The 24,877-nt window shown below is 29.7% G+C and overlaps 1 protein-coding gene across 1 annotated transcript; it reads right to left on the bottom strand.

Annotated features, from left to right (window-relative positions):
* Window positions 1-6,697: 6,697 nt before the first annotated feature.
* On the bottom strand, window positions 6,698-24,697 carry LOC132726318 (sushi, von Willebrand factor type A, EGF and pentraxin domain-containing protein 1-like). The gene is made up of 7 exons (XM_060711626.1): window positions 24,623-24,697; window positions 11,278-11,350; window positions 10,014-10,184; window positions 9,558-9,725; window positions 9,076-9,249; window positions 8,307-8,474; window positions 6,698-7,473 (listed from the first exon to the last, which is right to left on the bottom strand). The coding sequence occupies exons 1-7, from the start codon at window positions 24,695-24,697 to the stop codon at window positions 7,217-7,219; spliced, it is 1,086 nt and encodes a 361-aa protein (XP_060567609.1). The 3' UTR covers window positions 6,698-7,216.
* Window positions 24,698-24,877: the final 180 nt, after the last annotated feature.

A 24,877-nucleotide genomic window follows, 5' to 3' on the forward strand; every position in this document is an offset into this window, starting at 1 on the left:
ACTGAGTTACAGGATCTTAAATAGTATAGGCATAAATAATGCCGAAGCACATTATAACCACAATGAGATGCAGAATAGAACAATTTGTTTATGGTCGAATATTTGCGCTCGCTTAGCAGCTAATTGTATACCCTATCGTTACTGCAGGGAAACATTTGACCGGTGTGCAGGGGAATGTCGTAAGTTCCTGAAAGGGATTGCCTCCGAAAAGCATAAAAACAGAGACAAGTTAAATCATGTTGTTGAAAATCTCCTTTTTTGTGTTTGCTATATATTAATGACAATCTATCTGCCATTTTATATTCAAGGATAGAATTTGGCTTCACAATTCAGATCCAGTTTATTATTTCTTTAAAAGATCTTAAATTAATTTGGCAAGGATCTCATTTTTCTAGGATGTTACAGATAAAATCCAAATACTCGGATTTGCAAGCGTTCTAGTTATTGTAAATCGATTATATATTTTTTACTGTTATTAGTGACAAATATGTAATATCGCTTGGTTAATGTTTTGCACTTAATATCTCATTTAATGTGCCGATGTTATTTTCTATTATAATTTGCATTTACAGATATGATTAACTGCTAAGAATACGATGTATACTTACTTATTCATCGGTGTTAAGTTTGTGGCCTTTTATATCGCTTAAATACTTTACGTACATTGTATATACTTTGTATTAATTTTTGTTAAATTTCATCTATTGTTGTTGTTGAATTTTCATATTTCTTTTAATTTTTCAATTTGTTGATATTAACTTAAATGATTTTTCATTTCCCGCTTAATTTGTCGACGAACTTTTAGTAATTGAATTGCATTTATTTGTCTATTAAAATATTTTTACTTTGACTGTGTAACATTATAATAATATTTCATTGATAGCCTGCCTTTATTAATAAGTAGATGTTATATTCTGTGAACATTCATTTTTTTACGAATTAAATGACTGACTGACTTACAGACAGACTGTATTTCTCATCTTAATATGGTTTTTGAATTTGAAAACCCAATATTGGGAAGCATCAATTGGTGTTACAAATAATCTCATTTACAAGTTTTATTCCAGTCAATTTTGATTCTGTAATATATAACAAAGTGTAAAGTGCTGTCCATAAAATATGTATGGCATATTGTGTAAAATGTTTGATTGTTGTCAAGAAATTTATAGGGTTGTTAATTATCTCAATTTACTGTTAGAAATGTTCCTAAATGTACGAGGTATTGGACTAAAAAGGAAGCATCTCATATTTTCCTTATAGTGGTCTATGTTACATGTTACAGTATATGTCTGGTGTGAATCGGGTACCATGTTGTTTTCTGTTTGCTTGTAAATCTGATTGGTCAAATTTGACAGGTTTTAGTATCTTATCATTCATTACTGTGGGTTTAGATTCTGCAAGAGATATGAATCTTCCATGAGAGGATTCTATCAGGCCATCTTATACATAATTTCTCAGGACTAAGTCAAACAAACCAGAGATTTTCATATGCATTTATATTGTTGTTTTCGTTGTTTCCGAGGGATCATATTTTTTCAAGATTTTCTTACTTCTAAGCAAGAGATGTTCATTGTCGTGTGGCAGTTGTAAAATGTTTCCCGGATTGTCCGCTCGGTATCAATGCTTACAGAATCTTGGTGTTGAATATTAAATACCGCTAAAGCAGGTGCTGTTTGGCTTGAGAGATGTTACCCTTTTACATTATCTTTCATAACAGACTTAATCAAACCGAGTTTGAAATTTTAATATTATATCGGTGTAATTTTTATTTTATATTGTTGTTTTCATTACCTTAGGAAGATCACCCCTTTTCCTCAATGTTTTGGAATTGCTATGTCTACGATTTTTTAGAAGTCCGTCTAAGTGGTCTCAGTATTACAAAAAAAACTTACCTACCAGCAAAATATAGCCTGGTCTACATGGGTCTGTCTATACAGAGGGAAAGTGACTAATCACCTTCTGTTCAAGCAGGATAAGGATTAAAGCCAACAAGAATGCTGTAGAAATACTTGGCTTAAAAAACATATATATGTATTTGATCTGACGCGTTAAGAAGAGCAAATCTGCAAAAAAGACAGAAATGTAACACTAAAACAAAATGCTAGCACGCAACAACCGATTTTTCAAATATGTGTTTTAGTGTATTCTAGACCATTTCTATACCTAGATCTTACCCTAAACATATTTTTTATTTTGGTTGTATGTTAACTACTTATCAGTAAGGATATGTTTTCTTGTATCGTACCCAGGTGGAAATAAAAGTAATGAGCATTTGCAATCGAGCAAAGTCAATGTGCAGATGGATGTAGTCTAACCAGCCCTCATTAATTAGTTACCTGACTTCAAATGTTCATCTTCAGATCTCTAAAAGTGTAAATAGACGGTTCAAAATAAGTTAAATGAAAACATTGAATAGGTTAAGGGTCAAACTAGCATTCTTTGATTTACACATATATTTTATATTACATGTAATATATATTTGTATATTACTATAACATATTATGTTAACCTTTATAGCATGACGAATATCTCATAAAATAATGAAGGATCATAAATTTAATATTCCCATTGCGTAAAGGGGAGATCCCTTCAGATAAATGAAGTCAAATCAATAGTTATATCTCCAATATAAAGATTCTGTATGCTGTAATTATTTAGGTTGTTACCACACTTCAGTGAAATTTTATATTTGTATATAATTATGCTTCTCAAACAATTTTCAAACACCAAAGAATATGTAAAATATGTACTGCAAACATTTGTGCCCATTATATGTAATCATTAAAATATAAGCATTCATTTCTTATTCAAAAAATTACTTAGAATTTCTAGAAAATAATTACCTCCCTTTGCTATCACGAAATGTTAATTTGGTAATATCTTTTCAAATAATTCTTTTTGGAACTTACAATACATGTATTGATAAATCTTCATTTGAGCATTATACTTAGGATGTAAAACCATCAATAATTGAGAAACATGATCTCTAATAGTATAGCCATAAATAATGCCGAAGCACATTATAACAACAATGAGATGCAGATTAGAACAATTTGTTTATGGTCGCAATTTTGCGCTCCCTTAGCAGCTTATTGTATACCCTATCCTTACTGCAGGGAAACATTCGACCGGTGCGCAAGGGAGTGTCGTAAGTTCCTGAAAGGGATTGTCTCCGAAAAGCATGAAAACAGAAACAAGTTAAATCATGTTTGTTAAAAATCTCCTTTTTTGTGTTTGCTATATATTAATGACAATCTATCTGCCATTTTATATTCAAGGATAGAATTTGGCTTCACAATTCAGATCCAGATTATTATTTCTTTAAAAGATCTTAAATTGATTTGGCAAGGATCTCATTTTTCTAGGATGTTACAGATAAAATCCAACTATTTTTTTTAGCACAAGCATTATTTATTTCAATTTTATTTCAAATTAGTTATTTTTACACGTTTTCATTACACTACTGTAATAAAATAACAAAAAATATAAATAAAAAGATATATGCACAGTATTATCGCAATGTTATAAAAAACAAAATATACCACAATTGTAAAAGATAATACAAAATGAACGTTGATCAAATTGGACGGAGGTGTATACCTGTTTAAATGTTCCTGGTGTTTTGCTTATACAATTTATCTATTTCAAATTGATAAAGCTGGAACTCTTTTTTTTCAAATAATCAATTTTTTTTATATATGTAATCTTTCTAAACTAAACATGCCAAGGTCAAGTCACTGGCATATTGATAGGGGCATTTCAATCTATTTAGAACTGCTAATAAAACCGGTCAGTGTTTTTTTAGAAGTGTTATGATAATTGCAGGATTAAAGATAACAGTATTTGTGTCTTTTAGCCCTTATCTTATGAAGCCAAAGGTGCATTGACATTGTCACCAGGATAGATGTCAGTCTGAACATCCTTACAACCTGATCAGGCTTTATTCTGTTTGCAACTCTTTGAATCCCTTAATTTTTAAATGGACTACAGGGCATATCCATTATACAAATTTAGAAGATTAATACTTAATTTCCTTCTTTCATTAGCAGCATCGGTAGCAGTTAACATATCTGGCATCTCTAACATAAATTTATTATGTTCCAGCTAACAAATGTACAACTTTCAAAAGATGATACAACTTAAATCTTGTCATTTTGTAGCGAGACATAGTAAATTAAAGAATGTCCTCATATGAAAAATATAACACCTCGAAGTCTGTTTTCTTCTTTTGTACTTCACGCAAATAAATAATTCATAACTTTACAACAAAATGTAAGAAATTTACAATACGTCGATTACAACAATCATCAATATACTAGTATATAAAATATAAATAATATTAAAAAATCATTTGAAACAACGCCGCCGAGCAAAGAAACCTTCAATGTTCTTGCGTATAACAAGTAATATAGTTCTCCGCGTAACATCGTATAGCGGAGAAATATTGTCTCAACATAGCGTGACCAAAACCGGTTTTGTCTGTTATTAGGTCTATAAATAACTAGTTATGTGATATATTGGTCACTTCTACGAGGTTTTTCTTACGGGTAACATCTTACATTCTAATTCAATTATTTATTTTGTGAAAGTTTATATTTCTGAGTTTTTTCTTTGAAAAAATAGAGATAGCACGTCTGGACAGAATTCCGTTAAGTCCAATATTTCGAGGAATAGTTTGAGAAATGTGCCGATTACCGGTATATTTCGTGCATGCTACGGATACACGTTTCCTCTCGCCAAAAAAAAAACGGCGACGGGGGTTTTTCGTGGGCGGCCAGTACTCCGATGACAAATAGACAGTCGATGATATTTTGTTAATTCTGTTAGAATGTTTACAAGCTACAATTATAATATAATAACTATTGATTGTGATGTGTATTCCAAAAGGTAATAGCTGATACATGTAAATCTATATGACATTACTCTTTTACTATTGTATGGGACATGTTTCCCCACAGTTAATTCAAGTTTATATATACATGTATAGTTCACAAGTAGCAGATAACATAATATTTCATCATTACGAATGAATTTAGTTTTATTGCAATATCAATGCATTTTGTTAAACAAAAATAAAATTAAAAGATTTTGTATTACTGCATAAACTGCTTCCATGTTACCTAAATAAATGCGCCTCGTCAACGCAAAACTGTTTGTTTGTTTTGGTTTTGGTTTAAGGTGGTGTTTGAGACCTCGTAATATATGTCCGGCCTACGGCTTGAAATCCTTTTGTGTAAAAAGAAAAAAAACATTACCCTTAATGCAGTTTATGGTATCATCATTTTCAAAACAAGCATTTACAAACCCGATATTCGGTCTTGTTACTTTATCATTTATAATAATTAATCTTAAACTTTTACTAGCTGGAACCGAGTGTGTAAAGCTTTGCTTCCAGAAAAGTACCAATTGATACAGAATGCCTTTGTGTGCAGTTTGATCAGGCTCTTCTTCGGCCACTGGGAGCTCAATACTTTGTATTTTGATATTGAAAATCCTTAGATGGACTGTTACAAAAGGATTAATATAAATTGAACGTTATTGGAGAGGTCATCAGACCTCTCCACAGTGTTCAAACTGATTGCTGGCGGCATCCATTTTCGCGTATCTGATTGTAGTGAACGAATCTCATTTAAAGCGTAAAATCATTAGGAGCAGTCTACAAATATTTTTTGCGCATGCTCCGTTTCAAAAAAACTTAACTTAAAAGAAACATTAACACCTAAGTGAACAAATCGGTACATAGAAAAATCGGAAAATATCATTTACGTTACTTAGCGCTATGTGTATGTTTCATTCCGTTTTAATCTTTTATATTGTTTAAATCGATTATCGTATTGTTTTCTAAATAGCGTTTTACTTATTCATGTTCCGATAAATAGTAACAGTGAACATTAGTGGTACAATATCACCATGCACTATTATATGACCGAGTGAACCGTGTACCAAAATTGTGCTACTCCGTAAATGTTTGAACCGGTATGACTGAATAACGCAACGGAGATTTTTGGCGCAAAAATTACTCAAGATTTTCCTCAAATATTGTGGTTGGAGGCATACAGCTTTATATTCCAATCAAATATTATAAACATTTTTTATGTAATATGGGATTTAAATTGTTTGATTAACTAACTTTATGCCCGATTTGGAAAATGTATAGGAAATGTTTTCATATACTTACCAAAACATTAACCGAAAATGTGCTTATTGAATTCTATTAAAAACTTTTATTTTGATACTTCTTTTAATATATATACATGTGTATATCAATTATTTTAAATTTAGTTTGATGACATAACATAAATTGTTCCCTTTTAGAAAAAGTACCCCAAATGCGCCAAGAAAAAATGTCATATAATCATTCAAAACATTCTTGAAAAAAAAAATGAAGTGTAAATAAAATTTTCATTATGATACTATATTCAATATATAATAATAAATTCTATTTTGTTAAATAATTGTAATTTATAACCATTTAAAACCATTCATTATGTCGTTTATGCCAAAATATCCCCAAATATTTTCGAATTTAACAAATCTTCTACAGCAGCAAAAAGACCTCTCGCATGCGCCTTTTTAAAGAAGAAAACTTGTCACGGCGTTTAAACATGAAAGGGAAATAACTGGTCTAAGTAATAAAATGAAATGTCAACAATCAAACTTTCTTCAATGTTAAGAAGAGAAAACACATAGATTTCAACATTTAATATATCACAATCATTGAAAGTAAATGGTAGATTCGACAATGTGCTTCTAAAGTAAAATTATATGAAAATGTTATTTATAGATCTGTGTTAACTTTCTATGTCATTGTTAATTTTCGCAATGTAATTACATTTATCATGTCATTCTGGAATTGGAATAATAAAACAAACTGAAAAATGACACATATACCTGTTTGGATCATTTGGAAAAGCCAACATAAAACATTTAAATGCCAATCAAGCCCCCCATGACATTTTTAGTTGTGTTTTTTTTAAAGCTTTTTTTGTAATGTCCCGCTCCATTTTCGAAATGATAAGCAATGGTTAAATTACTATAATTTATGACGAATAATTTGACATCGAATTCTTTTTTAAGCGTTTAATCATCAAACTGGTTCTTAATCTATAGTACTAAAAAATTGAGAATAATTGAAAACAATTTATTTTCTTTTTCCTCAGAAGAAAGAAAAGCGTAATCATATCTGTGGCTTCATGTGCTTTTTAAGACCATTAATTTAACAAGGAACCACAGCGCAATATTCCCATGTTACCGATGGATCTGTTGTGTAACACCATGGATTGTCTGATCCTGCTGCCGGATTTCTACAAAAATTACTGGCCTCTGACAGTGTGTTCCCTTGAAAATATTGAAGATATGTTTCCAATACTTGATGCGGTGTGTTTGTATCCCATCGCTGACACGTTCTACCGGAAAACGTAACACTTACTTGTCCTTGATACTGCCAAGGTGTACCTGTGTAGCACATAACATCTGTAAAATATAAATCTGATGTGGTAACATTGAAAAGCTCAGATGTTTCTTTAATTTTGATTCTTATGAAAGCTTTAAATCAAATTTGAGCTGCTCTCCGAATAATCTTGAATCTATGTATATATATAAAAAAGATCATTTATTTGTATGATTTTTATGTGAACATTTCTTCAATCAGATATTTAGATTAATGTAAACTGCTTGAATTTATCAGTTTTCACAAAATACTTATATAAAAGCTTAACTACCTGGAAAACAATAATATCCGAAGGTTTGTACGTATATTTCTATTGATGTCATTATCGTCTTGAAACCATAGCATTACATAAAATGAATAGTTACATTACAGAAAATTACACAGTGAGTAGTTCATCTATAGGTAATAATTTGATATATAAGGGAAACGAAAACGTAAGGCACGTCTTAAAAGAGTGTTTTTATATGTTTTACTTTACATAATGCAATGATTAAGTCGCTTCTCTGAGGGGTTGCCTTTTGGAAGTGTTGAGTCATTAGAATTGCAGCCACCGTTTATCCGTGCGTGACCCAATGGGTTCGAATTACTGGATTCTATAAATCTTTTACCTCCTGCTGGTGAGGTGGTTTTGACACTTAGTATTAAGTTTGTAATACCCGAGGTAAGCCAAAATCATATTTTCGAGACATACGACCAAAATTGTGTTGCTGTGCCGTAAAACCAATTAAAACAAACTAAAAGCAATTGCTTTGCTCAATTCATTAATAAGACAGTAACTGTACAAAATGTCATTTCTTTCACAATTCGTCAACATTCATTATGTATGTCATTTTAAAGGTTAAAAAAATAAACAAACCAGTACAACTTGCTGAAGTCCAGCTTCCAGACGCTGTACATGTAATTAGACTAGTGCTTGTTTGGAACCAGGCATCACACGTGACTACAGCAGTATCCTGGTACTGGCTTGCTCCCGGTACAGATAGACTAGCGACTCCATGTGCTATAGTCGGCAGACTTCCGCACGCTTTTGAAATATATAACTTAACTTATCAAATTAAACAGTGGTAAGGGTTAGATTGATATTTAAAGACCATGCAAAACATACATGTATATCCATATTTGGGATGTTGATTGGAAATTGAAGAAATTAGATAACTAACAGCTTTTGAACATTAAATAACGTATCATATCTTTCTATTTGAAACTTATTGTCGAAATATAAGATATCCATTTCACACAAACATTTTAAATTAATCGGCATGTATACATGATATTCTTAATCAATGATTTGTTTAGAATCGAACGTAAACATCCATGAACATATGTTCATCCAAACACTCGACTTGTACCTAAATAAAAGTTTGCAAAAGAGATGAGTTTTCAGGTAAATTCTCTTGGTTCCGTGAATCAAACTTCAATTACATCATCAGAAACATTTTTTATATTTTACATTCATAACCTCAAACTAAAAACTAAATTTTTACAGGTGTTGACAATATGACTAAATAAACGAATATTGATGTACACAGTGCTAGGTTTTATCAATTCTCGAACCATGATTTCAGAACAGAAGAAGGACGTTATTTGGTTACATAAAAACTACAAATACGAATGAACTTGCTTACATATACGATCACAACTTGCTGTTTCCCAGTCCCCGTCAATTTTGCAAGTTATTAGATTTACATTTGCCTGGTACCCGGATGAGCAAGTCACGTCTGCTGTATCTAGATAATTATAGCTGCCAGGTACAGTGAGTGCAATGTTACCATTGCTTATTGGATCAGGATTGCCACAAACTGAAAAAGACACGGAAATAGGAATAGGAAATAACACGCAACACGCATATAGTTTGATTGCTGTTTTATCAATAATCACTAGGAGGAAGGATAAAATGTAATATTAAAAGTGTTTCTTTTCCAAAGTTAGCAAACTTATTGATCATATTAAAGCATGTTTTCGAATAAAGGATTTGTCTTTATCATGAGTTCTATGTAGCCCTAATACATTTTTAATAGAAGGGGATGTTTGATTTATTTTTATCAAAATGACGCTTTTTATATAAATGACGATCGTATACAGAGAAAATATGAGGTAGTTACAGTACCAATAGTTTCACACGACGGGCCTCCCCAGGTGCTGGACCCCTGTACACAGAAGATCGTACTAGACGGATTCGCCTGGTACCCTGGATCACAGGTTATTAACGCCTTGTTTATGTCCACTGTGTCTATGATAATATATCCATTGCTTATGGTTGGTACTTCGCCGCAACCTTTGTTAAAAACAAGGATAAATAAATTACATAACATATCATGAATCAACTACTCTATAGGGTTCAATGCTCTTTTACTAACGTAGAAATGGATAAAGAATCAAATATCGTTTTTTATTTAATTTTGAATATATTGCTATATTATACGTGTCCGTTTAAAGTGCCCCAGTTGATCTATGTAAGGTTTTCAAATCTTATTATTTTAGACTTTTGGAGCTTCTTTAATTGAGCTGCTTTATTTGGGAATTGATGTTTTATACTTTTACCCTGATTTTTAGATGCTGTTACCTGATATACATTCTGCTGTCTGGCTCCACTGACCATTCGCCAAACATTCAGCGTTTTCCTTGTTATCTCGTACATTCAGTCCGCTGTTACAGATATATTTTATCTTTCCGCCAACTTGTTTCATATTTCCAAGAATTTCCCCGTTCAACAAAACCACATCATCCACACATTCTGGTGCCATATACATGAAACAAGTTGTAATAGTAATGAAACTACTAGAAATCAATTGTCCTCAGACAGTCATTTAACACGATGACGTTAATTTAAATATGAAGAATATATTGGTATAATTTGTTTGTAAGGATTGAAAATAGACTGTTAATTCACCATTAGAGCAAAAAAGGTATATACGACTAACCTTTATCACTATCGTGTCAACTAGTACCAGGTTATTTGCTTACCATTTTCAGCTAATTATGAGCATATTTTGTAGGGGAGTGAACAAAAAGAACTTCATAAAATGATATTTTGAAACTTCAATTGATTTTGATATTTCAATATTATTGGCATTACTTGAGTAATTTTATAATTATTGATGGCAGTCGTAATGTACACAGACGTTTGATATTTTTTCACAACGTTAAACAAAAAAACCTTTGCAACCTTGACATAAAGCGCTTTTAACTGCTTATAGAGAACCCATTGTGGGCACATGTTTGCATAATGGTAGGAAAACTTTAAAGAAAAAAGAGTTGTTCTAAAAGAAGATAAAAGATTTTTTTTAAATCATTCCAGACTGAAAATTATATTCAAAGTCAGATTTGACACCACTGAATGTTCAGTGACAATCAGTTGTAATGAAATACAGTCCTAGGAGAGAAAACAATCCACATAATATATAATAAATAAAGATATAAAGTGTATGAACTGGTCCAGTCATTCAATAGATTCTACATCATAAATCCTTAAATAAGATGTAGGTATTGTCAAATATCTCAAAAAATGTTTATTATCGTAAAAACCTTTATCACATAAAACGCGGCGCGGGAGTGTAATAAAGCCATTTAATAAAAACGATAATATTACACTAGTGTAATAACACTTTGACGTGACGTCATTTGCGCTATATAGAAATATAGCGTTAAAGCACGCTAATGTTAGCGTTACACTACGAGTATAGGCGCAACTCGTTGAAATTTGGTATTAAACTACACTCATTAAATATCCACTATTTAACTGATATACTTTATGAAGAAAGTGTTGCTAGAAAACCCTTTCTAATAATATCCGTTGTGTGTGTTCTAGCTAAATATTTGGTACTGACCTTTGTACATGCATGTCCCTGTGGAAGTATCACAAGCTCGTTCATTTGAGCAGTCTTGGTTTGCACAAGGATCCTAAAGCAAAGAGAGAGAGAATATGTAATTTTCTTTTGAAAATGATTTATTGAAAGAAAAAGAAAACAAACAAGAAAGAGATAATGACTGAGCTGAAACAAAATATGTATAGACAATCTAATAATCTTATCTTGACTTTTCCTTTCATGTATGACGGCAGAGGGTTTGTTATAAATGTGACTTCTTTGCATGTATCGAAAGCGGACACAGAATCCAATCCCATGGTCAGTATGATAAAGTCTGATGCGATTGAAAGATATATTCAAATTGATAAAGTTACTATTTTCGGTAAATTGATTATGTTTTTCTTTTTAGTTTTTACCCTATGGAAAAAAGTCCAGGAGAGAAACTCCACTTTTTAATTTTTTTAAAAAAATTAAAAAAAATGTAAAAACCCCGATTTTTCCCCAACTTTCATTAAAACCTGAACTAAATTGGGTTTTGTTAAATTAAAAAAAAATTTTTATTTTTTTTAAAAAACCTTTTTCCCTTATATCCTTTTCGTTTTTTTTGTTTTTGGCCTTAAAGGAAAAAACCCTTTTTTCCCCAAAAATTTTTTCCGTGGGTTTTGTTTAAAAAAATAATTTTTGGGCCCCTAACTTTTAAATTACTTTCCCTTGGGGTTCCAAAGGGGCGATTTGGCCATTCTTTGGGGTTTGAACAAAAACCCCCCTAAGCCAAGAAAAAAGGGGAATGTAACTTTTTTGAAAAGGGTTAAGAAAAAAAAGAAAAAAAAAGGGAAAAGTAAGACACTAAAAAAATTTTAAAAACAAATCTAATTCTTTTTTTAAAATTAAATTTTTTAAAATTTCCTTTATTAATGAAAAAAATTTTGCAAATTTGTAAATTTTTTGGAAATTTCAAAAAGGGGCCCCCTTCCAAATTCCGGTTTTAAAAAAAAATTAAAAAAGTTGAGGGGTTAAAGGTATTTGCAAATTTTTAAATTTATTTTCTTAAAATTATTGAATTTTTTCTTATTTTTTCCATAGATTTTAATTTTCAAGGGACTTTTCCAAAAAAACGGAAAAAATTTTGCTTGCCATTTAAAATTTAACTGCTGATCATTTTGGGAAAACCCAATTTGGTTTTTTAAGCCGGAGCTTGGGGTTTGGTGGTACCTTGCTTTTAAACAATGCCCCAAAACAGATAAAAATCAAACTCATTTCCGGCAGCTTTTTTCATTTTTTTTCCCCCCGTTTTTTGCCCCCCTTTATAGATTCCCATTTGCTTTTCTTAACAATTTATCCATTTACATTCCTTTAAAGAAAAAAAAATTCCCCGGACTAATCATCCCATTTTTAAAATTAAGACAAAGAACATTTTTCTTTAATGTATAATTACGTTGTGAATGTTAAAAAAATTAAATTGTTTTGGGTTTTGTTAGGGTTAAACCTATAAATAAAGGGTTATATCGAAAAAATTGGGGCCTGAACCTTGAAAATTTTAATTTTTATTGCGAGAAAAAAATTTTTAAACGTTGTTTAAGCATGGGGCGTCACTTTCTTTTTTTGGGGAAAAAAAGCCAAAAAAAATTAGTTAAAATTTTAGCTGAAATGTTAAGTTACATGTTTTACATAGTTACATGGTAACGACGTCAATACAACGTTATAAAACTGACGTTTTTTTACGCGGGTTTTAAAGGGAACTTTTAACAAAAGGCAAAACAAAAAGCAACAAAATTTTTTCTGAAAAAAAACAAAAGTTTTGAAAAAAAAAAATTATTTTTTTATGTTTTTATTAAAAATTTTGCATTACAGGGGTTTTAAAACCCAAATTACCTAATTTACTACTTTAAGGGCTTTTTAACGGAATATAATGATAGGGTTTTTGGATAAGAAAATTCTTTGATCTGGAACTTGTATTTGACTCGATGGGGTTTTTTTTGCTACTGGCACGGGTAAATAAGATCAATTGTAAAAACCCTTTCATTAAACCCCTTTGGGTCGTTTTCCCTTAACACATGAATGTAAAAAACAATAACGTGTAATGTAGTTTACATGCAAAAAAAATGTAAAAAAAAAACTTTACAGGTATATAATAAAAAATTTCTTTAATAAGAAAAAAAGTGAATTACAACAGGGGATTGTTGTTTTTTTTTCCCCTTTCACTCGCTACTGTTTTTTGTCATTTTTTTTTAAAAATATTTATTATCACCTTATTTCTTTTTTTTTTTCTTTTTTGGGGGGGGAAAGGGGGAAAACCCTTTTTTCTTTATTTTTTTTTTGGGAATGTTTAAAAGGGTTGATTATTACAAAAAAAACACGAAAAATAATAAAGACAGGTTGATTTTTTTGGTATGGGGAACCTAGTAAGGGGTTTGTGGTCTAATGAAAATTTCAAACCCGTAGGCAAATTTTTTTTCTTTGAGAAAGGGAAACTTTACATTTCTTTTGCTTGGTACGGGTTGGGTCCGGGAAACAAATTGGGAAAGGTTTCAAAAAACTTTTAAATTAAATTTTCCGACACTTTTCGAACAAAAAATAAATTATTTAAAGATAAACTAAACAAATGAAAAAAAGAAAAGAAATTGGGAAAGGTAATCCACTAACTTTTGATCCAAAAGAAAAAAAAAAGATAATTTTAAATTACAAATAAAAGGGTTAAAATTAAAAAAAAACCAAATTTTTGGGTAACAAAACTTCCAAAAAAAATTAACTCTCCCAAAAAAAAACTTTTGTCTAAAAAAAAAAAGGTAAAAAAGGCAGTTCTTATAATCATTGAAAAGAGGGCAAGACGATTGAAAAAACCGTTTTGTTTTTCTTTGCGGGTAAAAAATAAAACAAAAACACAGACATCTAAAAAAAAACCAAACCGGGTTTACAAAAAGGGTTTTTAACCCGTAAAACAATGACAAGAATATTTACAAATTGATCGTTTAAAATTTTCATGGAAGGAACCAAGTAATAAGGCAATCTTTTTAAATCCCAAGGTCTTTGATTCCGAAAAAAAAAAAAAGATTTTTTGCACCCACTAAAACCCTTTCCCTTTTTTATCCAGAGGAAGATTTTTTCAAAAGTTTTTAAACATTGGGAAAGTACACAATCAAAGCATAAAAAAAATTTAAACATTATGCCCAAAATTCTTTATAACAATATATAAAAACCAAAAAGTATATTTGAAACATCCCGGAAACGTTAAAATGGCCTCTTTTTAGTGCAAACCATATTTGTAAGAGGGCGGTTTTTTTGTTTCGTTTTTGTTTAAAAATGTTTTTTAACACAAAAAAAATTGTTTTTTTTTTTTTTCCACAAAGAAAAAGAACTTTTTTTTGACATTTTTGGGACACTTTTTTTTCAAAAATTTTTGAAGTTTTTTATTTGGGAGTTTTTTTCCCAAAAGACGAATTTTTACAAAAAGACGAGAAGTTTTACTTTTCGCCAAGAAAAAATTTCCAAATTTATGAGAAGGTTGGCAAAAAAAGGGCGTTTTTTATCTTTTGTAAAAAAAATTGTTTTTAAGTTAAACCCTTTTTAATGGGTTTTTTAAAATAAACCCAAACTTACACATCATAATCTCACTTTTTGGAGGCCTTTCTTAACTTTTGAAAAGACTTTTTTGGGTTTTGTTGTTTTTTGTTTTGGGGGGTTTTATTTTTGTGTTCCTGGCTGCTGTTGTTTTATTTTTTTTTAAATCTTTAAAAAATTTTCAAAAAAGCTGTTTTTTTTTTATTTATTTTAATTTTTTTAAATTTGGGGGTTTTAAAAAATTTTTTAAGTTTTAAAAAATTAAAAATTTTAAAATTTTAAAAAAATGAATTTAAAAAAGGCTTTTTTTGGAAAAAACACAAAAAAAACATTCTTTTTAAATTTGAAAAATTTTAACAAAATTTTCCAAAAAATTTAAAACCAAAAAAATTTTAAAAAAGTTTGGTTTATTTATAAAATTTCTCCCAAAAAAAAAAGGGAAAACATTTTTGGGAAATTTAAAAGAAAATTACCTTTTTTAATCGTTTTTCCCGAGGGCAGGAATGAATAAACAACCTTAATTTTCCCAAATTCCCCTTTTTTCGGGCCGGAAGAAAAAATTTCACAAAAACCAGTCTTCCCTTTTTTAAAATTTGAAAAGACGCACAGTTTTGGCGAAAGTCCGCATTTTTCCACAACCCGGGTAATGAAAAACACCTTTTAAAAATTAAAACCTTTGGTTTTTAAATTTTAGGGCTTTTTAAATTTTTAAAATTTATTTTCCAAAATTTTAAATTTTTACCCCTTTTTTCATTATTTTTTAAAGGGACAAACAAATGCACGTTTTTTCAGAAATAAAAAAATACAAAAAAAAAACCAAAAAATTTGAAAATTTTTGTTTCATTTTAAATACCCCATTTGTCGGGAAAATACAAAAAGTTTTTTAATTTTTAAGGAAAACTGCTTTTCGGGGGACTATAAAAAAATTTAAAAGCCCACCCCGTAAACCATGAATATACAAATTAAAATAATCTTAATAAAATATTTTTAACAAAAAACCTTTTTCCCGGGCCCCAATGGAGCAGAAATCTTTAATTTTAAAAAATTTAAAAGGGTTAAAGTTTTTAAAAAAAAAAAATTTTTTTAATTTTTTCCCTATCCTACTTTTTTTTTTCCTTTTTAAAATTTTTAAAAACTTGCCCCAAATTTTTAAGGGATTTTATTTTTTTTAAAAAATTTTTCGGGATTTTTTTTAAAATTTTTCCATCTTTTTTTAAAAGCCCATCACTTTTCCCCCATTAAAAAAGAAAAAAGGCGCTTTAAAAAAAATTTTTCCCTTGTTGCGACCCAGCTTTTTACCGGATTTCCCCCCAAATTTCGTTTTTTTTTTTTCCCTTTTGGTTTTTCAAATTTTAATTCCCCTTGCGCTTTTTCTCTTTTTAAATTTTTCCCGATCCTATTTTTTCTATTTTTTTGGGCTCATTTGCTAAAAAATTTTTAAAAAATGTATATTTACTTTTTCCCCCGGTTTGGAAAAGTTTTGGGAACCCAAAATTTGGGTTTCGATCATAAAGGTTGAAGCAAATTTGATTTTTTTTCGTTTATTAGATTTTTTTAAAAAAAATTTAAACTTTTTTTTCAAAAAACCAGCCCATTTTTTTCATTTTTTTAAAAAAATTGCTTAATTTATTTTGTCTAGGCAAATTTTTTTTTCAAAATAAAAGTTTTAAAAAGGGTTTTTGAAAAAATTTCCAATTAAGCGGGGAAAAAAAACACTTTTTTTCTCTTTTTTTTAAAAAGAAAAAATGATTTTTTTTTTTAAACTTCTAAAAAAAATTAAATTTCCCAAATTTTTTTAAAGTCGTTTTCAAAATTAAATCTCATTTATTTAAAGGACCCTTTAAACTTTTCCGTTTGGCCTTATTATGTTTTAATATTGAAAAATTGTAAAAATTTTAAATTTTTCTCGAATTTCATTTATTTTGTTTTCTTTTTTTTTTTAATTTTTAATTTTTGATAAAAATTTTGGGTTTGTTAAATTTTTTAAGGATTTTTTTGCCTTAAATTTTTTTTTAATTAAGTAGATGTTTTTGTTCGGTAAAACATTCATTTAAATTTTTTCCCTTTTTACAAAGGGAAACCCGGATTGATTGATTGTTTGGGGAGTGATTTAAATGATGTGAGTGGGGGAAAAAAGTTTGAGGATTTGGGTTTGATTGGGGTGAGTGAGTGAGTAAATTTGAGGGGTTTAAGTGATGAGTGGCGTGAGTGAGTGAGTGAGGGGGTGAGTGATGGGGAAAAATTTTTTTAAGTTTATTAGTGATTTTTGATAACTATTTTAATAAGTGAGTTTTTTTTTAAAATTCATTAAAAAATTTTTTAAGGAATAAGTAAATTTTTATTATTGAAGGAAAGTTTATTTTTCTTTTTCGTTTTTTGGGTTTGAGTGGGGTATTGGGACTAAAACAGTTGACTAATTTTGTTTTAGGGGTTTATGTTTAGGGGGGTTGGGGCACAGGGCGGTTTTTTGGCGGAACGAAAAGGGGGGGAAACAATTTTGGGTGGAACAGACTTAATTAAACCCCGAAACCCGGAATTTTCTTAAATTTTTAATTTAAAAATTCCTTTTGGGAACTTTTCCCCTTTTTCAAATTTTCTTTCTTTTTAAAACATCAATTAAATTCTGTGTATTTAAAAAAGTTTCCCTTCGCCCCCTGGGTTCAATTTTTTCGTTTGGGTTGAAAAAATTTTCCGCAAGCCCCCTTTTTGAGAGATTTTGCCCTTTTTAACATTATCTCTCATAACAGACTTAATAAAACCCAAAGTCTAAATTTTTAAATTTATTATTTTAGTTAAATTTTATATTGTTGTTTTTCAAAACCTTCTGGAGATCACCCTTTTCCCCCAATGTTTGGGGGGACAAAACTTTTGTTTGCCTACGATTTTAGTGCCCGTTTTGGGGGTTTTAAAAATTGACCTACCAGAAAATTAGCCTGGGTTTTTACATGGGTTCCTATACGGGGGCAATGACAAAATCCCCTTTCTTTCCCAACAGGGAAGGTTTAAAAGCCAGAAAGAATGCTGTAAAAAAATTTGGGTTTAAAAAAACTTTATAAAAGTTTTTGACTAACCTTTTAAAAGGGCCCAATCTGCAAAAAACAAAAATTGCAACACTTAAAAAAAATGCAGCCCCCGAAACCACCGTTTGTTCAAAAAAATTGTTTTAGGATTTTAGGACCTTTTCTAACCTAGATCTTATCCTGCATACATTATTATTTTGGTTGAGTTAACTGTTTATCAAGAAAGGGATATTTTTTTCTTAAATCGTCCCCAAGGGGGAAAATAAAGTAATGGGGCATTCCCATCAACAAGGTAAATTTGTCGATAGGTGTTTTTATCGCTTTTTTAATGGGTTTACTTATTTCCCTTTTTTTCTTTTCCCCCGACCCCAAAAGTGTAAATAGAGGGTTTTCCAAAAAATTTAAAAAAAAAACCTTTTTCCCGGGTTAATAGTAAAAAACTCCCTTTCTTTTATTTTAAAAATTTTTTTCTATATTGACACATTTTTTATATTTCTATATTTATTTTTAGGGAAAAACCTAAAAACGGCAAGTATCTCATGAAATTATTAGGATCAGGGAAATTTTTTCACTTTCCCCTTTTTAAAAATGGAGTCGCCCCCAAAGGGAGTTTGTTTTGAAAAAACACACCTTAAAAAACCAGTAAAAACTTTAAAACCGATTTTTTGGCACGAAAATTATCTTTAAGTTGGGAAAAATCGAATCCGAAAACAGAATCGGGACAAATGGCTTTTAAAACGGTTGGCTAGAAAAAATTTTTTAAATTTACATACAAAAAGAAAAAATCGCCGGCCCAAAAAAAGGGGGACTATTTTCCCCGGGGCCCTTTGTTTGTCTTTGGGTTAAAGCCTTTTTTTTCGGGTTAAAGTTTGTATTTTACATTTTTTCCCAAAATTTTTGAAAAAGGTCAAAAAAAATGAACTTTGACCCAAATTGGACGGGTTTAATATACCTGTTTAATTTTCCCTGATTTTTTGGGGGGTTTTATACATTTTTTTATTCAAAATTTGGGAAAAGCGGGAAACCCTCTCTTTTTTAAAAAATAAAAAAAATTTTTAAAAATTTATAATAAGTAGCCCCTTTGGGTTAAAACTTTAAAACATAAAAAACCTGTACATGAGTAATTTACAATACGTCCATTACTACAATCATCAAATACTTGTGTATAAAAAAATAAAAACCCTTTTTAAATTTGCTATTTTTAATTTGTCAAATTTCGCCATAGGTATACTTTATTTTTAATTAAATTGAAATTTTGTCATACGGGTTTTAAAAGGGAAATTTGTTAAAAAACAAATGAAACAGGGAAATTATATCCCTTTTTGGGTTTCATTTGGAAAACCAGCTTTAAAATTTTTAAAATCCCAAATTCAAGCCAACCTTTTGACATTTTTTGTATTTTCTTCTCAAAAAGCTCATTTGTTTTTTAATCCCTTTTAAACATTTTCAAAAGTACCAGTTGAAAATAAAAACTTTTTTTGACTTTTAACAATTATATAAATTTTTTGATCATACAGAAAGAAAAAAATACTTTTTTTCCCAAATTTAATTTTTTTTCCACTTTGAAATTTTTCTTTTAGCATTTAATCATTAAAAATGGGCTTTTAAATTTTTTTTACTAAAAAATTGTAAACCTTTTTAAATTTTTTTTTTCTCAAAAAAAAAGGGAAAAACGTTACATTTCTGGGGGCTCACTTGCTTTTTAAACCACGTTAATTAATTTAAAAAAGGGAAAACTACAGCAAAATTTATTCCCTTTTTTAAATGGATCTGTTGTGAAACCCCAAATGGTTTTTTTGATGATAAATTTCCGGATTTCTACAATAATTGCGGGCCCTTTCTGCCCAATTATTTTCTGGATAATATTGAAGTTTTTTTTCCCAAAATTTAGTGGGGAAAAAATTTTTTATCCCATCGTTGACAGTTTTTTAACCGGGGGAACCTTTAACATTTAACTTGCCCTTTGATATTTCCCAAAGGGTGTACCGGGGTTAGAATAACACTTAAAAAATTTTTAAATCGGGGTTTGAAAGCATCTTTAATTCTCATTTTTTACTATTTATTTAATTTATTTTGTTTTCTGGCATAAAATATGAGTCGCCACTATGGGATAAAGTTAAAACGCATTAAATTCAAAAAAACCTTTTTTAAAGTTTGCGGCCCTTTAATTTAAAATAAACCCGGAGAAATATTTTTTGGAAAGCGAAAAACGGGTATAGAAAAAACTTTTTACCCCCAACCTAAAAATTAAAAGCCTAAAATTTACCGAGGTAAGCTCTGTGATATAGGAAAAAAAAATATAAAATAATTCCACGTAAGGTAGTAGAACAAAGTTTTTAAATAATATTAAACCCGCAAAACTTTTTTCCCAAAAAAAAAACAAAACCCAAAAAAAAGAATTTAAAAGGCCCCAAAAAACCGGGGTCTTTAAAAATTTTTCAATTTTTTTTCCGTTCTTTTTATTTTATTTTATATTTCTTTGTGGCCCAAGGGTTTCCAAAAGATTTCGATGAAGATGATAAAACCCAAATTTTTTTCTTAAATTCCCCCCTTGCCCACCCGGCCAAACCCTTTAAAAACAAAAAGAGATAAAAGTTTTGTAAAAATGTCGGTATTTAAATTTTTTGGGCAATTTTCTTTTCTAATAAATTAAAAAAAACGTTAATAAAAATCAAAAAGACCCTTTCCAAAAAAAATTTTAAAAAAATCCCAAAACTGGGGAATTAATTTTGAAAAAAATGTTTAATTGGTTTTTTTTTCTTCCCCGGTAAAAGGGTTAAACAAAATTTCCAAAAACAAAAAATTTTAAAGTTTTTTAAAGAAAAATACTTTTGGGCAAAAGAAAAGTAAACAATTTTTTCGGAGCATAAGAATCTTTTTTTAAAAGGGTTTTCACTTGATTTAAAAATGGGAAAGGTCATTTATTTAGTTTCAGGTTACCTTGACTTTTATAACGAAGTACATGAGTACATAATTCTGAAAAGGTTTACACATGATAATACATGTACAAGGTCCCTTTAATTTCAGGTTTTTTCCCCCGGGTTTTAAATTTCCTTTTGAAACTTTTTTAACAATTTTTTAAAATTTTAAGCAATTTAAAAAGTAAAATCTTTTAAGTGCCCCGCTACTTTTTTGTCCTTTCACATACTTATTCCAAAAGTTTAAAAGATATAGTTTTGAAAAAACTTATCTTGATATCCCCAAAATCATAATCTAAATATTTTCCTAATCTTTTTTTTAATTTTCAAATCTCGTTTTGTTCCAGCAAACCGCTTTAAATTTTATTTTTAAATTTTTAAGGGGTTTTTTCCAAAGGGCATTTTTTGATATGGAAGAAAACCCTTCTTTGTAAGGAAAGTAATTTGGGGAAAAAAAGGGACTAGCACTTTTTTCACCCCCTAATTAAGGGGTTAAAAATTTTTGGAATAAACCGGGTTTTTTTAATATTTTTAACGAAGATATTTTAGATTTGACGCTTCAAGCACATTTTAAATTGCAAAAAGATTGGTTTTTAAGAAAAGCTTGTAAACGAAGGTTTCCCCTTGTCCCGTAACGAATTTCACCCTTTAATAAATTTGAAAACCCTAAAAAATTGAAAAAAATTAAAATTTATACATTTAAAATTTACCTTCCATCGGGGTTATCATATAAATACAAGTTTCCAAAATGTTCGTTTTCCTTTGGTTTTTATCAAAAATTTTTTATTAAAAATTTTTTATACCGATAAAAATTTCTTTTACAAATTTTTTTTATAGGAGAATGCACGTGAGCAAAAAGTTACTTCCGTTTTACAGGGAAAAATTGTGATGTAAAAAATTTTTTATTTTTGATAAAATCGGTTTGGGTTAAAACGTAAATTTGGTCATTTAAGGGGAACAAATTTTTTTAAAATGTCTTATCATGATTTCCGGTTTTTTTATTTTGTTTTTTTAATTTTTACAAATATAATGGGAAAATTTTTCATTTTTTAAAATAATTTTTTCATTTTCCAAAATTTTAAAAAACAAACCAAGGGACAACTTTTCTGAAATCCAGCTTCCGACGCAGACATGTAATTAACTAGTGCTTTTTTGGAAAACCCGGCATCAAACCCTGAAATTTCAGCCCGCTAATTTCCCCTGGTTAAACCCCGGCTTTGGGGCTCCCCCCGGTTTACAAAAAAAAAGGGAATTTTTTGAGTTTTGCCAATTCCCCTTTTTTTGCTTTTTTGGGGCGGGTTAAAAAGAAAAATTTTTTCCCGGAAAAATTGGCTAAAAAAACCTTAAAAATTTTTAAAATTTAAATTTCAGTTTTGTCTAAAAATTTTGTTTTTTTTGGAAATTTAAAAAAAAAAAATTTTTCCCTTAAATTTAATTTTAAATTTGAAAAAAAAAATTTTTGGGAAATCGAAAAAAACACACTTGCAAACCCAAAACAAAATTCTACTTGTTAACAAAACCCTTTTTCCGGGAATTTAAAAAAACTGCGAAAATGAGTTTTCAGATTTATTTTCTTGGTTTCCCTTTAAAAACAAAATTGGAAATTTATTACATTATTAAAACATTTTTTTCTTCATTCCTTAAACTATAACAGAAAGAATTTAATTGTAAGGGGGCTGCAATTTGAATAAAAAATACGTTTAGTTTTATTTTCATGAAAAATTTTACAAATTCGAAAGCACTTGCTTACATATACGGTCACAACTTGCTGTTTCCCAGTTCCCATCAATTTTTCCCAATTTTTTAAATTTTGTTTGCCCGGTTTCCCGGAAAGAGAAGTCCGGGCTGGCCCGTTTTTTTTTTCTTTTGATAAAATTTTTTGGGGGGGGGTGCCAAAGGGACAGTGAGTGGGAATTTTACCATTGCTTACCCGGGTAGGATTTCCCCAAAATGAAAATTTAAAGGGCAAGGAAAAATTTTATTAAAAAAAATGAGACCCTTTTTACTTTTACGTAAAATTGTTTTTAATTCCCTTTAAAAATTACCAAGGGAAAAAAAACAAAAAAATTTAAAAATTTTAAAATTTTAAAATGTTTTTGGTAAAGGAAAATGTCCTTTTTTTAACAATTTTGTGTAGGCCCCGATATTTGATCAATTTTAAAAATTGGGTGGATTGCAAAACTTAGGGGAAAAGGTTTTATTTTTTCCCCATCAAAATTTTTATATTTCATATATTTTTAAAAAATGCGTAAATTACAGTACAACACTTAATTGTACATGATGGTTTTAATATATAATTATTGTAGACAAAGGTTCTTAAATATCGAATGCACAAGACGACCTTTAACGACTTTTGCAGAAATATTCAAATTATTTGTATTCACATTTACATCAGTTATTCATATAAAAACAATTTATAAACTGTTTGTTTATCCTATGGATTAGATCAAATTGTTTAATTAATTGTATGATACCGATAAAAATTATTATTTCAGAATCGCCTTTTGCCATCCGCAGACTGCACATGCGCAAAATACTTCTTCCGTTTTAAAGGAAAGATTATAATGTAAAAAAAATGTTTATTAAAGGTAGTTTTTCTCAATTTTGTTTGATATATTGGTATTTAGACCAAACCGAATACGTATGCGGATCTATCTGAGCCGGGAACAATTATTTAAAAAACATACTGCCCTCCAGCTTTACGACTTGTACACACACAAACAAAATAATAGAATTCTTTCATTTCACAAATACGAAAGCACTTCCTTACATATACGGTCACAGCTTGCTGTTGTCCCAGTTTCCGTCAATTTTACAAGTTATTAAATTTTCATTTGGCTGGTACCCGGATGAGCAAGTCACGTCTGCTGTATCTAGATACTTATAACTGCCAGGAACAGTGAGTACAATGTTACCTATTGCTTATTGGATCAGGATTGCCAACAAAACTGAAATGAAAAATTTATTGGAATTTACATCAGTAAATTGTGATTGCCGAGTTAATTGTTTGATGTTGTGAAGAAATCAAAAATGTAAAGTGTTTCTTTTTCCCGGTTTTTCAAATGTAGAATCCCTATTAAAAAAATTTTTTCGGCGGGAAAGGGGGAAAAGTTTTGAAATCAGTTTAAAGTGATTAAATTTTAAAATATGTAAAAGGTTTTAATTTGTTTTTATTAAAAAAATTTTTATTTTTATTTAAATTAATTTTATTAAAATTTACGATTTTAGGCAAAAAAAAAAGGGGGGTTTGTTACAAAACCAATAGGTTCACAGGGACGGGGTTCCCCCGGTGCTTGATCCCTTTTACACAGGTAAACGTATAGACGGAGTCCCCCTGGTTTCCCCTGATCACAGGAATTAACGCCCCTTTTTTAAGTTTCCCCTTTTTGATCAATAACAATTTTCCTTGCCTATTTTGGGTAACCCTTTACCCCAAGCTTTTAAATAACAAGATATATAAAAGTTTATAAAAAAAAATGCACAGAACTTAACATAAAACCGTATTTTATTCTCCACTTACGTAACGTACTTTTAGCTTGAGTGGGAAAATTCATCATGTGCTTAAGGCTTGCGATACCGTTATTACGTTCTTTGTAAGAGAATCAGAAGGTTTTGCTGATAGCAAATTATCACCAAGACCTTTCTTTGCATACCGCAACTTTGTAACAATTTTACAATTACTTAACAATAGCATTCGCTGCTAAGGTTATAGGAGAAGCCTGATATTATAAATTAAGAATCGATATTGTTGCCCTAAACTTGCAAGCGGCAACTGACTCTAACCTACAAGACAAATGCAGACCAAGATAAGCTGGCACGTCCGTTTTTTCTATAAGCATGGTTAGTAGAAATGATTGTAGACGCACTAACCTGATATACATTCTGCTGTTTGGCTCCACTGACCATTCGCCAAGCATTCAGCGTTCTCCTTGTTATCTCGTACATTCAGTCCGCTGTTACAGTTATACTTTATTTTGCTTCCAACTTGCTTCATGTTTCCCTGTATTTCTCCGTTCAACAAAACCCCATCATCCACGCATTCTTGTGTCATAAAAGTGAGACAATATATATTTGCAGTAACTACTTTTAATCGGTTGTTCTGTAATGTTCTTTAAATATGTCGAC

The sequence above is a fragment of the Ruditapes philippinarum genome, unplaced genomic scaffold (genome assembly GCF_026571515.1).
Source record: "Ruditapes philippinarum isolate M1 unplaced genomic scaffold, ASM2657151v2 ctg986_1_1_1_1, whole genome shotgun sequence".
Taxonomy (NCBI): domain Eukaryota; kingdom Metazoa; phylum Mollusca; class Bivalvia; order Venerida; family Veneridae; genus Ruditapes; species Ruditapes philippinarum.

Bases quoted from the DNA above. Each gene is read 5' to 3' on its own strand.
- LOC132726318 (XM_060711626.1), bottom strand. From the start codon at position 24,697: ATGTACGAGATAACAAGGAGAACGCTGAATGCTTGGCGAATGGTCAGT. The intron at 10,185-11,277 runs GTCAGTACCAAA...ATATGGCACCAG, and splicing joins AGGGACATGCATGTACAAAG to AATGTGTGGATGATGTGGTT. The intron at 9,726-10,013 runs GTAACAGCATCT...TTTTTAACAAAG, and splicing joins GACAGCAGAATGTATATCAG to GTTGCGGCGAAGTACCAACC.